Source organism: Apus apus, chromosome 19 (assembly GCF_020740795.1).
Source record: "Apus apus isolate bApuApu2 chromosome 19, bApuApu2.pri.cur, whole genome shotgun sequence".
Lineage (NCBI taxonomy): Eukaryota > Metazoa > Chordata > Aves > Apodiformes > Apodidae > Apus > Apus apus.
The window spans coordinates 10,940,673-10,954,763 of NC_067300.1; the positions used below are offsets into that span (position 1 = coordinate 10,940,673).

A 14,091-nucleotide genomic window follows, 5' to 3' on the forward strand; every position below is an offset into this window, starting at 1 on the left:
GAGGCCGCTACCGCCCCCCTGCGGGCAGCCCGGGAGCCCTGCCAGAGCGACGCCGGCGCCTGGCGCGGCCCGAGGTGCGGGGCTCTGACCGCGGCGGGCGCGGGAGCGGTCACGGCGGCGCGGGGCTCGGGCAGGGCCGTGCGCGCAGGTGGCGCGGAGGGACGGGCGGGCGGCGGGAGCTGGTCCGGCCGGGCCCGGCGCACCGGGCCGGGCCTCCCCGCACGGTGGCGCCGCCTCCCGCCGTTCCCGGGCGCCGCGCCTCGCGGGGCGCGGGCTGCGAGTGACGGGCGGCCCCGCCAGCCCGGGCGTGTCCCCGGTGGCAGCGGGCGGGGCCAGGCCGGCCCAGACTAGCGCGAGGCGGCAGCCGCGCCCCGCGCAGCCGGGGCGGCTCTGCGGGCTGTGCCTGGGGCGGCCGGGGCGGCGCGGATGCTGTGAGGAGCGGCCGGCAGCGCTGCCCCGCACCGGCCCGGCCTCCAGGTGCGGGGGGCGGGGCGGCTGCGGGCGCCTCAGGCCCGGCGGCGGGACCCCCGGCCCCGCGGAGCCCCGCGCCCAGCGCGGCAGCCCGGCCGCAAGCGGAGCCCAGGTAAGGCGGCAGGTGCGGGCGGCCGGGCCGAGCATCCCCTCGCGGTGGCGGGTCCTGCCGCGCTGCGGGCGCCTTCGGATCGAGCCCGCGGCTGGAGCGGGACCCGCGGCTGTGGCGGGCGGGCCGCGGGGCTGCCGAGGCCCGGTGCGCCGGTAACGGAGGCGAGAAGTGCGATGTGACACGTTTTCTGCCTAGGCCTTGATTCATAACGAAGCTGCAGTAATTACAGCAGCGGCCCCTCCGCCTGAACCCCCCGCTGCCGAGGCTGTCCCCGGGCGGGGGGCAGCCCGCCGGCGGCAGCAGCCGCTTCGGGTGAGACGCTGCTGGGTTTTCCAAGAGCTGTCTGTGCGGTGCTGGATATCCAGATTGCTTTTTGATGGAGCCATCATGGATTTGTTCTGGTTTTGAAGGTTTTTTTTCAGCACCCCCTTCTTCACCAGGTTCTTGTTTTGTACCGAGAAGGGCTCCTGACAATAGGTGATGTGAAACGCCCTTGGGGGTAGGAGCTGGATGATGGTTCTGTTGTGTCACCTCCCCAGATTTCTTGCTCATTACTGGCTATAAAAATGTCATTAACTAAAGGACCTCCCGGAGAAAACACTTGGGATCAAGACTGCAGGTTTTCAGAGTCCGGGTTTCATCTCTCACCACAGAATAGGTTCTGTTTTCATAAAAGTCTGAGTTTCACTTCTGTCATCCAGTAACCAGGCTCCATGCTTGCTTGCTTTAGCTGTGTCTTGGCTAAGCAGTTCTCGTCCTTCAGTCTGCAAGATGGATCCTTTAATGTAAAAACCTGCTAGGTTTTGCAAGAGCTGTCCAAATGCAGTCCATAATTCTCAGCATCTTGTGTAAGATGATGCAAAGCAGCACTGTTGGACCGGATGGTGACTAAAACGTTGGTGTGAGTCTCCCAGCATGTGCACGCTCTCCCGCCGTTCCCGCCAGCAGCAGACCCGGAGTGTTGGTAGCAGCCTTTGGACACCATGGCAGATCCTCCTGGTACGGGTCTTGCTGTGGGAGCTGGCAGCTGCCTGGTGCATCTTCTCACCTTGTGTGAACCCTGTTGTGTAACAGTTGTTAACTTCCTTGCTCAGACTGTTGAGGGAGCGAGTAAGGAGCGCGAGGCTGGGCTCTAGGTTGTGTTCTTAGAGAAAACGTGCTTCATTTTCAAGTCAGTCTCTTTTAAGAGCTTTTGGTAAACTGGATCACAATTTATGTTAAATGAAAGAAGCCTCGAGTTGTGCAGGGAGAAGCAGAAAGTATAACTGTACAGTCATTCTGGGCTGCTAAAAATAATACAGATAGCATAGACAAATGTGATAGCCAGGTTCTTTGCTACAGAAAATACAAAATAGCAGAAGAAATATTTTGTTGTGCTACAGAGGAGATAGCCATATTTTTTCTGTCTTTAAATATAGGTAGGATACAGCATCAAAATGCAATTGGCAGTCCATGTCCCTTCCAAACATGGGAAGATTTTGTCACAAAGACTGGTTAGGCTAAGTGCTACATTTAAGAGGGGTGCAGAGAGCAGCACCCTGTTCTGTGTGTGCTGTGCTCTGTTGAAACTACAAGTGATAAAAGGCTGAAAGTGCTTAGAGTGGGAGGAACAGAGAGTTGGCTGGGCTTGTTCTTAATGTCTGTTTTATTTGGTGAAGGAAAATGGAGAATTAACAGTTCGCCACACTGAGAAGCTTGCAGCCAGAGTCAGCTCTGCGTTGGAGTGAGGTGGGTTGTCCCCAGCTTGTGCTGGAAGCAGAGTCTGGGCTGGGAGGCTGGGGCTGGACCCCCCTCCTGCTGCCAGAACTGCTCCCATCACATGCTGCTCCCCTGCAGCTGTGCTGGCCCTGCCCCTGCCAGCCCCACCTCGCCTCATTTTGCATCTCTTATCTTCTGGTTTAGCTTTTTTGGCTTTAAATGGAGTTGCTGATAGACTGCCGAGGTATAAATGGATAACGGGATTCATTATATCACCTGGACACATTACTTTGTTAGCTTATCTTTTATTCTGCACCCTGTGCTTTGGGCAAGGGAGGGTTCTGGTGTGAAGGTCTATTCTGAGCTGATGCTACTGCCTAAATACCTAAAATATAACTGTATTTTAAACAAAACAACCTCATACCCTCCATCAGCCCCCCAGAACATGGTACAGCTGTCAGTCTGGTCACAGCAATCTGCGTGTTGATGCGTTTTTTTTTCACTGAACTTTTCATAGTTTGTTTCATAGAAATGTTCAGTTGGAGCAACCTTTGTAGAAGGAAAGCCAGGACATATACATGCAGGTTTTTATAATAATTTTCTTTGGTATTTTTGCATAGAGGCATTCATTTGCTCTCTTTATGCCCATAAGCTTTGTTCTGGATGTGTGTATTTTAAACAGGCAAGAAGCAGAGGTATGGAATGGGGTACATGTTTGCAGCAGGAGACAGTTTGAAGGAGTGGGCCAAATCGTGTGTGGGAGCTGCTTGGAGGGTCAAACAGAGGTCTGTTTCTATAAAATATGTAAGTTACTTGCCAACACAAATATTACCTAGCAGTTTACATGTGTTGAGAGAGTGCAGTACAGCCCTGCAACAGGAATAGAATAGAATAAAATAACCATCAGTCTGGATCCCTGAGGAAGTCAGTCAAGAAAGGAAGTGTGCAATGCCAGAAAGCCTGGATGGAACAGCAGGTTTAGAGGACTTATCGTTTGAAGTATTTTTAATTATTGCTATTATTATAGTGGCACACAGACTAGAAGCTGAATTTTTAAAATATAATTAAAGCAGAAGTCAGCAGAGGGATTTCTCTGCTGTGTGGCAGAGGAATGGTTCAGGAGCAGTTCCTGCTCAGGAAGGTGAATTCCCAGAGTGATGATGCTCTCTGCAATTCCTGAGCTTGCTGAGGGCTTACCACCAAATGCTGGCTTGGAGGGGAGAAGTGAATAGAATGGATCAAAAAGCTTTCCCTAGCTTGTATTGCATTCTCTTATGTGGGAGTAAGGTTCCAGTTGGAAAGCAGCCATGGACACCTTGGCTGAGGATACTGAAGTGTGCTGATAGCTGCCCTCCAGATCGGATGCCAGCCTGAACTGCCATTTGGGCCATCTAATACATAATTTGAAGTCCCTTCATAGTAAAAAGAAGTCCCTCCATCACATTAACATTAAGCTACATTGTATAGCAACTGTTCAGTTTTGAATTAATGAATGTATACTGAAGAGTTAAAACATCAGTTTTTTTCTGCTGAAAGGAAGGAAGAAAGAAGAGAAAGAGGGAAGGAAAGAAAAGAAAGAAAGATCCATCTTTTAACTCTGCTTTTCAGGAACTTGGCTGCTCAGATGAGAGAGGCGTGTGCTTTTCCGCCCGGCTCGAGGTGAGGGCTTAGTTCAAGGGGGCCCACATTGGCTCAGTCAACAGTTGTGTTGGCGTCTTGCCATCGCATGTGCATAAAATGGAGCTGCCTGCAGTTCCCTCCTCACTCTAACATGGAGGGGCAGCCCAGGCAGAGCCCAGGCCTTGCTGAGCCTTGCTGTAGGTTGACTTTGCTGGGAGAGTGACCTGGGATGTGCCATTCCTGCAGCCTAAGCCATTGTATTGTGACTTGGCTGTGGCTTTAGAGTCCCTGGGTTGTATTTTGGTGTCTTGTTGTAACTAGTGCATTTCAACCCTTGTTGTGCCTGCCCTTCCAAAATCTCTCTGCCTTCTCACAGTGGCTGACATGCTTTTCCGGATGTACCAGGTTCATATCTCATTTGCAGACTCTTCCCATGATTTTGTGGCTTATATGCATTGCCACAAAATCAAGATAAAACACAACTGCCATTTTAGCTGCTCCAAAACATTGTGTGTAAATAAACCACTAAATATTTTAGCTTGTGAAATGTAAATACACACAGCTCAGCCTGCAGCAGCTGATGGTGTTTTTCTGTCTCACTTCCCCTCCCACCCCTGCCAAGAGTGGGTTAGCCTGATGTTCTTTTTTCTATTGCACTTTCATACAATGCAGATGACTAGTGAGTACCATGTAGGTGGTGTGCAAGCACCACTACAGATTCATTATTTGAATATAAGGAAACACTTGCATCCTCTTCCACATTGCTTCTAAACTATGTTCTAGTGATTCCTGGACTCTGATGACCCAGAAACTGCCTCTGACTGACTTTGAGTTTGAGCTCATTTTTAGCAGCAAACCAGTTAAGTCAGTAGAAGAGCAGAGGCCCAACTGTGATGACATTTTTAGCCCTTGTCCTTTGTTCCATCCTATACAAAGAAGGTAATGAACTGCAGTGAAAGGGATCACAGGGTGCAGGATGGACAAAGGTGGAACAAATTGTCAGTGGCAGAAATATAAAGAAAAGCAAAAGTTTTGTGTTCTAAAGGTAATTGAAAAAGGCCATGTGCATCCCATGGTGATACCATGTCTCTTGTATTTAGAGTGAGGCCGCCCATAGTGAGTTTAGAAGAGTCTTCTGGTGTGGCTTTGGGTGATCTTGGTGTGGAAGGCGGGAAGGGACAACAAGAAGGGATAAGAGTGTTTCCGTGCTGTGGTGTTAACAAGCAGCTCTGCGTCCTGGGATGGCAAAGCTGCAGCTCTGGTACAGACAGGTGTGCTTTGAGCAACACAAGGATTTGTAAAGACTTGTAAACCAAGTGAGAAGTCTGGTTCTGTGGACTGAGCACTTATTTGAAGGTAACATAATAGGACTGACATGACATGCTGGACAGTCAAACTCATTTGACTGGGGATGGAGTCGAGTTTGTGGCTTTGGCTGTTTCACTGCAGGAAGTTGAGACTGTTCCTGCTGAGATGTCCAAAGCAATGCAAAGGTGGCAGCTCACATTAACTCTGGGGTCTTAGTACAAGACAGTGTTTGCAAATCTTCTGATATGCTGAGGAATGAACTACACACTCATGTGAAAGTATTAAACTTTCCATTTGCAGTAAGAAAGTAAAATGCTTGTGTAGCTGTGAGTACCTGCTGTCTGGTGCCTGCAGGTGCTTTAGCAGTGTGTGTCTGGAGAATTGTGCCTGTGTGGTTTTGTCTCCTCTTATACATCCCCTTCCCTCTCCTTTCCCCTTTATAGGAAACAATGTGTGTGCAAATGCACAGTCAGGCTTCCTCTTTTTTTCTTCTTTTTCTAGCAACTTTTAAATCGCTTGTCCAATGTAACCAGTGCTGCTGCAGGGAGGAAAGTCTAATCTTTAGAGATTATCAAGCCAGAAACGTTTACAAAACTCCAGGTTGGAGGACAGGGACTTGTTTGTTGCATCTGTTAAAGGGACGGACAGACAGAAAAGAGTTCCCTTCTGCAGGAGGCATCAGGGCAGGCAGGCTGTGTGGAGCTCTGGGATTGCTGGAGCGGTTCCCTTGGCTGGGCTGGAGAGCGGGGTTGTGGTGGTGGCAGGGACAGAGCAGCAGGGCTGCAGGTGGTCCCTGGGGACCAGAGGGTGGCTGTTCATGCATAAATGTGTGGTCCAGGCTCACAGGCTCAGTTGGTCTTGTATGTTTCTATTATTTTTCACAAAATGTCTTCCCTCTTGCCTAATCTTTAGAGGTAGTACTGCTGCTTCTGCGAGTTAGTTGTAAAACTGGAAAAGTTTAGTAGGAAAAATAACTCTCTTGGCAAGTAGAATTAGTTGCATTTGCAGGTGATCTTCAGTCAGCCTCACTGAAATTTGTTTACAAAATAGTTTTTCACCCTCCTGGTTCATGCATTTCTCCTGAGTGCCCCTTTGGAATAAGCAAACATCCAGGCAGAGAGTTATCAGCTGAAGTTTCTCTTCCTTCAGTTATATTGTACATTGCTTTTTGTTGGTGTTCAAAGGAAAAAAATGTAAAGCCTGGGCTCTGCCCAAGTGATTTTCATTGTGCATTCTGTGTGTGTGTTTCTCCAGCAGTGAGGGTACAGAACCATCTGGGTGTTGTGTGGGCAGCCCTGGGTGCTGCTCTCTGGCCCTCCTGGGGTGTGCTCAGCCCGTGCCCAGCTGCCTCCTGCAGCGGCCAGGACAGCCCTGGGAGAGGAGCTGGGTCCATCTGGGAGAGCTGCAGCTACTGCAGTGCAGCTGTGCCCTGAGGTGAACAGTGGTTGGGATGAGAAATGTCTGTGTTTGGTTCCAACTTTTACTAAAAACCTTGTAGTAATAGTAACAGAATCACAGAATGCATAGGGTTGGAAGGGACCTTAAAGATCATCTAGATCCAACTGCCCTGCATGGGCAGGGACATCTCCCACTAGAACAGGTTGTGCACACTGTTGAGTTCAGCACTCTTCTTCCCTTCTAGCTGAGCCTGGAAAACCTTAGCCAAAAGACAGCAAACCACAGGAAAGTGGAAAGGTTTTTAATATAAGTGACACATAACTTTAAAAGTAGTGGCTGGCAGCATGAAACCTTCATCCGTTTCCCATACCTCTCCTGCCTTTCAGCTCCAGCTGCTTTGCATAGTCTTGCCATCCCTCTGGGTTCCTGTAAGCTCCTCTGTCCTGGGTGCTGCAGTGGGATAAATGTGTAAAATCCATTAATGTATTGTCCTAAGGAAACCTGGAATTGGGTGTTCTGAGAGTGTGCTGGAAAGAACCTGGCAGGCGAAATGCAGTGCTTGGCTAGCACAGTTTTTCTGCCTTGTATGGCCTGAGTACTTGGCAAAATCTTTGAGAGAATAAGAAGTTCTGCCGGAATTCATCATTTTCTGACTTATTTAACAGTCTTTCATGTCAATGTTTCAGTGTCTCCTGTTGCAGACTCTGGAGATCATGTTTTTAATGTGTGCTACATGAAAAAAAAGAAAAAAACCCAAGTCATTCACAACAGCCCAACAGCTTCTTTTGCAGGAAATAAAGAAAAAAGTATCAAACACAAGAAAAAAAATTAAGTACGTGGTATTTCTGGTGTAGCTGGGCTGTCAGAACTAGGAGAATTGTTTTTGCAGAAGAGGAGCACAGAGCTGTGGGGTTGCTTCTAGTATCAAAGAAAAGAGGTCCCCATTGTGGATATGAACTGGTTGCATTTTATTTATATTTTTCATTTGGAGCTCAGCAGTCCCTGAGGAAAGGGCGATGTCAGTAGCTATATTCTTCCCTTTGCTGTGCCCACTTGCTGTTTCTAATAATAATCCTTTCTCCTGTCTGTAATGCTGCTGCATTACAACACAGTCCTTAGTGCAGGGAAGACCTCCTCCTTTCCCGAGCTGCTCGTGGGAGTAGTTATTTCTTTGTACAACACCAAATACCATGCCCTCTGGAGCATGATGAGCCGAAACCATGCATGAGATACCTAATTTTGTTTTCCTTCTCTGTCAGTTGGAAGAGCCAGCTTCACCTATCATTTAACAGCTTCTGTTGTCCTTTTTCTTTCCATCTTCCCTTCTCATCTTTCCTTCATATTCAGGCATGTGCTGTGTGGCTGAGTGACACCAGGCTCCTGTCTGTAACCAAAATGCTGCTTTAAATTTAGGATCTGCAGAAGAGTTACTTTCTGCCAGCTTTTCTAAAGATGTCTCACGGCGGAAATTGTCACGCATATTACTACTCTGCTTAATTCTTTACTGCTTTTATTTCTTTTTTGGTTGAATCCCTTTTTTCTTTTCCTGATTATTTTTTCCTAGAAGGAAGACTCTGTTTGCCCACCATGTGATTAAATCTGAATATTTTTGTAATGTATTATCTGGATGGTGTTATTCTATAATTGTCATGAAGTTAACGTTGACACACAGTAAGAAACCAGTCCATTCTGAGCAGGAATTGTGCTCTCAAACCATAACAAGGATTTTCAATAGGACTTTCCGCTATACCATATACACTGGATGGTTTAGAAGTACTCCTGTTTTCTGAGTGCAGAGTGTGGCAGGGCCAGAACATGCCTTTAATTATCCTGCAAGAGACTGAAACTTGAGCTCATCCATTGTTACTGTCCAAAGTGGATTATTTGGAGCGGACTCGTTCTGTCATCCCAGAGGTGCTATGTCTGTTGTGTCTGTTCTGTCCCACAGGCAATTGTGCTTGCATCTTTGGGTCGTTAGGAACAGAGAGAGTTTCATAATTGTGTGGGTAACTAAGGTTTCATTTCATTCTACTTTTAACTGTGATGTAGCTGTTTTATTATAAAACAACCCAGAAACAAAAAGGGCTTGTTGAGGCTTCTGTGTTTAATTTATTATGTACTAATGGAATAGATTTTCATAAGCACCCAGAGTCTTCTCCATTCATTGTGATGTGTTAGATCAAGTGTCTTCTGGTCACTTCCCTCCTTCTAAAAGTGTCAGTAGAAAATGAGATTAATTTCTGCCTCTGTCTTGCTGTTTAGGTGCATGAGAAGGATACCATCAAAACATTTGTCAAACAATAAAGTTCGGTTAAGCATGTCTGAAAATCTGGCAGATGTAGTTTTTGCAGAAGATGATACAGGGCAGTTTTTCAAGTTCTTTGTAGAGAGTTCTGTTCAAAGCCTTCTTTAGAATAAGCATTAAATGTGTAAATCAAAGCATGCTGATGAAAGTATGCATTGAGTGTTTTATTCTGGAACTAACATCAAGTCTTTCTTTTATATCATATGAAATACATATGGGAATCCAGATCAGAACCAGGTAGAAGGCATACTTGGAAGGTTGGAGTGGTAGGGATGTTTTCATGGCAGCAACTACCTTAATGAGTTTTTTTAGTTGACTGCTAATAGCTGTATTTTGGTCTTTTTGTATCAATATCCTATTTCTGAGTGTTGGTTTGAATGGAAATTAAAATACTGAACAAACTTAGATGTTTTAGCAGAAGATCAGTGAAAATTTTGCCATTTGCAACAGATTTCCTTTATTCTTCCTGCTGGCCTCCTTTTAGGGACCACCTGCACAGCCCACCCCAGCAGGAGCTGCAGCACCTTCATGACTTCAGTACATACATTTGCTTTAAGCCACTGCTCTGGCCACAGGCAGTGACAGTGCTTTACAGTGTTGAATTCTGATACCAGCTAGGTTTTCTTTGTCCTGTCCTGTTTCTCACCATCCTTGTGCTGCTGGCTGTGCTGGGATAATGCCCTTCCCTGGAACACAGGGAGCATCCCACACTTGTGGTCATCATCTGCTTAGGTGACATAAACTGTGGGTCATGGCACTTGGGGTGGCTGGGTAGTGTAACTCAGGGGTAGCAGAGAATGGAATTGACTTTACCATTAAATGAAAGGCGTGATGTACAGACTGTGAAACATACTTTGCAATCCAAGCAAGCTCCTGAATGTGTGCAAATGTATCTGAAGGTGCTGCAGAGTGCCTGGTGCCACGGGGGAGCACTGCCCAGCCCAGGGGCCTCGCTGCAGGATTTAGGTCACCCTTTCTGCAGAGCACACAGGACCTGGGGTACTGTCCCTCTTCCTTCACGTTCCTCAGTCACCTCCTGGCTGCTTCTGACATCCATTTTTTAGCTCTGTGTTCACTATTATTTCATACGTTGGTGGTGTTGTGTGTTCCATGCTGTGTGAATGTAGATGTTAAGAGATTTCAGACACAGCCTGCTCCTTCACAGTGTTCATGTCCTGCTTGCCAGGCTCATGCCACCAGCTTTTGACATCTGGTTGGTGTGTTTTGAACTGCCTTTTCCTGTCTGGCACCCATATTGCAATTACCTGACAAAAAGTAGATGCTTCCTAGCTTTTTCTGGAACTCCTCAGTCAGTGGTCTGTGCAGTGCTCACCATGTCCTTCCATTAGTGCCCTACTGCACTGTCAGATGATTGTGTAACAGGCAGTGAAAGTGTGCTGCACCTTGCCTAAACTGGGAGATCTGGGACTGCTGGGTTGGCAGGATGTGCCCACTAACTTCTCCCCAAAAGCTGGGGGCAACTATCAATTTCTTCTGCATTTGGTAGGCATGAAATATTTGTTCAGGGAAGTATGTCTAAAGCCTGTTTGGTTATTATGAAGGCTTTTCCTGACAATTGACAAAAGGTGCTTCTGGGTTCTTTCCAATGACTGTAAGGAGTTAGCTTTGCCATTTCCTGGCTTGAATTGGGACTTGTGGGTAATTATTTATGCAAATAGCATCCAAACAGAGCTTCTGCACAAATGGAAACTTGTTGCTTAACAAAAGTGCTTACCAGAGCCAGTGGAGAAGTTGCTGAATGTAAAAGCTCTGCATTTGCCCAGTTAGAGGTATGTTTATCTTGCACTATAATTCTTAGCACAGAAGAGCCACAGACCTGGCAGCCATTTTCAGAGGAGCATGTTTTGTTGCTGCTGCTGCTGAGAAATCTGTAGCTCACCTTTGGATGATCAAAATTTTACAACTATGTATGTTACAAGTAAGATTTTAAAAGCCACTCTGCCTTTATAGGCTTTCATATTCCCTTACTTACTCAAGACTAGGTTTATCTGTTATATATAAGGTTTTTGTTCAGTCATTACTGTACAAAATGACGTTCATATGAACATTAAAAATAGGTCTGCAGGTATAATTGTGGGCAGCACAAACCATGGAATTAAACAGTCATGAGGAAGTAGAGAGAAAGCAGGAGAATTTTTAGCTTTCTGTCTAAAATGGCTGTTTTAGCAATAGGAACTAGTGAGCTACAGTTTTCTGCAGAAGGAAATGAAACGTGAACAGAAGTGAGGCTGGTCTCTCCAAATACAGCTGCAGGATAAACACCTCTGCAGAAAGGCAAACAGAGAGGATTTCTTTGTCCAATTGTGAAACCCAAGTACTGCTTGTGTTACAGTCCTTTGGTTGGCAGTTCTGTGTTTGTGAATACAGTCCTCAGAGTTGTTTCATGTTATGACTCTTGTATCACTTATTTTAAATTTTGCTCTGTTAACTAGTGCATTGTGCAATAATCATTCCCATGCTTTGATTCTCAGATGTTATTTTTAATGAGTCTTGAGACGAGTAACCTGTGGGAAATTGCATGTTCTTTGTTCTCATCCCCATGGAACTGTAAGTGCAGCTAATCTGGATGAGTTCATAATAGTCCCCATTTTGAGTAATATGGCTGTTTTCTTCTTCATAGAACTGAGTTTGCCCTAAAAGAAATCATGTCATCAGGAGGAGCTGAAGATGATATTCCTCAAGCAGAGAGGAAAACAGTGACAGACTTTTGCTACTTACTGGATAAATCTAAACAGCTCTTCAATGGCTTAAGGTTAGTGCATTTTTGACAGTGTTCCTTCAGATAAACATTGGAACATACACTGTACTGTGAGTGAGGCTGAAGTCAGTTGTACAATACACATTTTGGGCTCAAACTCATTAAGTTTGTTTAGGAGAGAACAATGTGCACCCATGTATGCGTAGTTTTGGACCATGTGTGTAAGAATGTGTGTAGGAATAGAGGTTGACACATTTCTGGTGAGACAGCAGGGATGGAAAAGCGAGAGAGGTGAGCTGAATGTCTTGGTCACATCGCTACACAGTAAGCTGGAAGTTGGAAATTCTGTGAAAAGAATAGGATGCATTCTGAAGTGTTTGTATGAAGTGCACCCTAATGATTGGTGTGGCTGCCTACAGTCGACAGCCTGCAGATCCAAACCCCACAGTCTCTGTACCAAAAAAACCCAGATAAGGATTGGCCTAGGTGTGAGGAAAGGGGAGGAGGGAATACTTTTTGGGAAGAAATTTAGGAAGAGGTAAAGAGAAACATCAAACCATAGCCTGTATGTGTCTGGTGAAACAAAATGTTTGATCTGAACTGTGAAGAAAGGTAAAATCTACATTTATCTACAAAACATCTGCAGTAATATCTAGAAAGCCCAGCTGTTTTGTCAATGCCAATAAGGACGGGAATAAGAATAAAGGGAGTTCAAGGAAAATGGTGTTTGGACAGTGATACAGGCATCCTGTTTGTGTCAATATCTGCTGAGTTAAAGATGATGTATTCATGAGCTGTTCCATTTCTAGGCTTTGCTGTAGAGTCTCTTAAGCAACATGGTTTTCGGCTCATATCTTGTTGGCAGTTCAGGCTCTTACTGATCTCTGAGTAATACTGTATGTTTGGGCCCATATAGCTGCTGTTACTCAAACACAGATGGTTAGCAAAGATGGTTTTAATTCCTCCCCCCCTGCCCCTTGCTATTGATAATCCTTTCATGTGCTTTAGAAGTTGATTACCAAATCCAAAACAAACAGTTTGTGCTCCAATATCTGAATGATAAATGGGCAGGAGAGGCAAGGAGTTCTCAGTGATTGTGTTCAGCACCCCATGAAAAAGAGTTTACAAGAAAAGGGCTGAGCTCTTGAGGCCAGGATTTCCAGAACCATATATGCCTTTATGTTGACTTTCTGATACAGCTTGCTTGAAATTTTGGCCCAAGTCACTGGAGAGTGCAAACTAATACAGTTCATGTCTGGATGTGTGATGGTGAAGTTCAGATCCCAGAGGTGCAGCATACCTGCAGCCATTCTGGCTCTCCCCTTGGGCATGGAGGGAGTTAGGACTTCTATCAGTTTTCCAGATGAGCAATGTAGTTTCCATGTGTATCCATGGTACTTTGCCAAAAATAAACCTTGTTATCCAGCTAGATAAAAAGAAAATGGAAAATACCTTTGGATTAAATTTGGGCAATAAAAAAAGAGAGATGGGCTTGAGCAGCTGGCTCTGCTGTGTGAAAACAGGAACATACTGGAACTGCCTCTGGCCTTGCTGGAACTTGACACAACGAATGTAGTTGCTTCTTGCACTGGACTTAACCATCATTTCACATGTAAGGCCTGTGATTCCTATGGACATAATGACTGGATAAAGCAGTGTTGTAATTCTCTGTCTTCTCTGTTAGTGCTTGTTCTCTTCTGGGTAGCTCACCTGGAAGTGACTTGGCAAGTATCCTAATTCTTAGCCCAGTTGCTTCCTTTTTCCTCAAGCATAATAAATGCATTTGGTGTGTGCCTGCCTTCTGTTTTGAAGACAGTGATAGTCTTTGCTGTTGTCTTATGCCATTCTCTTTTCCCTACCATGTTTCATGGAAAAGAAGTGATGGAGGGAGAGGAGAGCAGTGATTTCCCTCCTGAAACCTCCTCTGGGCACTTCAGCTACAGGAAATGGAGCCTATGGCTGTGTTGGCAGCTGCTTAGCCATTGCTGCTGCCAAAAATGCAGGGGCTCAGCCTGCCACGTCTTTGTTTCAGTAGCATTTCCTTCCTCTCTTCCCAATACAGATGCCAAATACAGCATTTGAGGAAAACATATGATGATCTGCCAAGGTTGCTGCTCCAAAGTATGCTTCATGCTTGCACTTCCAGTGATGCCATCCTTTGGTGGGCAAGCCTGCTAGAATAACTTAGAGGGGAGGTTGTCTTTCTAGTCTCTATACTCCCTTTTTGAACACCATGAGCTGTAAGTTAGAGACAGCTGCTAATGAGGTGTGTTCCAGTTGCTCTCTTCTCTCCTTTCCCCACTCCCACTGGCTTTTTTCTTGGAAAAAGGCTGAAAGAAGGAGCATGTTAGGAATCTGTTTTTCATGGTGTACTGTTAACCAGTTATTATTCTTTGTTAATGTTAAAAAGTGCTTAAAATCTGTTCAGTATCACGGAGAAGGTTAAAACTTGAAGAAATT

General features: G+C 46.0%; 2 protein-coding genes across 4 annotated transcripts in view; both read left to right on the forward strand.

Annotated features, from left to right (window-relative positions):
- The window catches only part of GOLGA1 (golgin A1), a 74,742-nt gene that overhangs the window by 16,762 nt on the left and 43,889 nt on the right, over nt 1–14,091 (forward strand). The gene's annotated exons all lie outside the window — the stretch shown is intronic.
- The window catches only part of SCAI (suppressor of cancer cell invasion), a 33,344-nt gene continuing 23,148 nt past the window's right edge, over nt 3,896–14,091 (forward strand). For 2 of the 3 annotated variants that reach the window (XM_051637011.1, XM_051637012.1), the window contains exons 1-2: nt 9,698–9,911; nt 11,554–11,685. In XM_051637011.1, the coding sequence (XP_051492971.1) occupies nt 9,790–9,911; nt 11,554–11,685 (254 nt within the window). In that variant the 5' untranslated portion in view covers nt 9,698–9,789. Of the gene's footprint in view, nt 3,941–9,697; nt 9,912–11,553; nt 11,686–14,091 lie in introns of those variants that run through there. The other variant, XM_051637013.1, reaches the window with a different exon arrangement.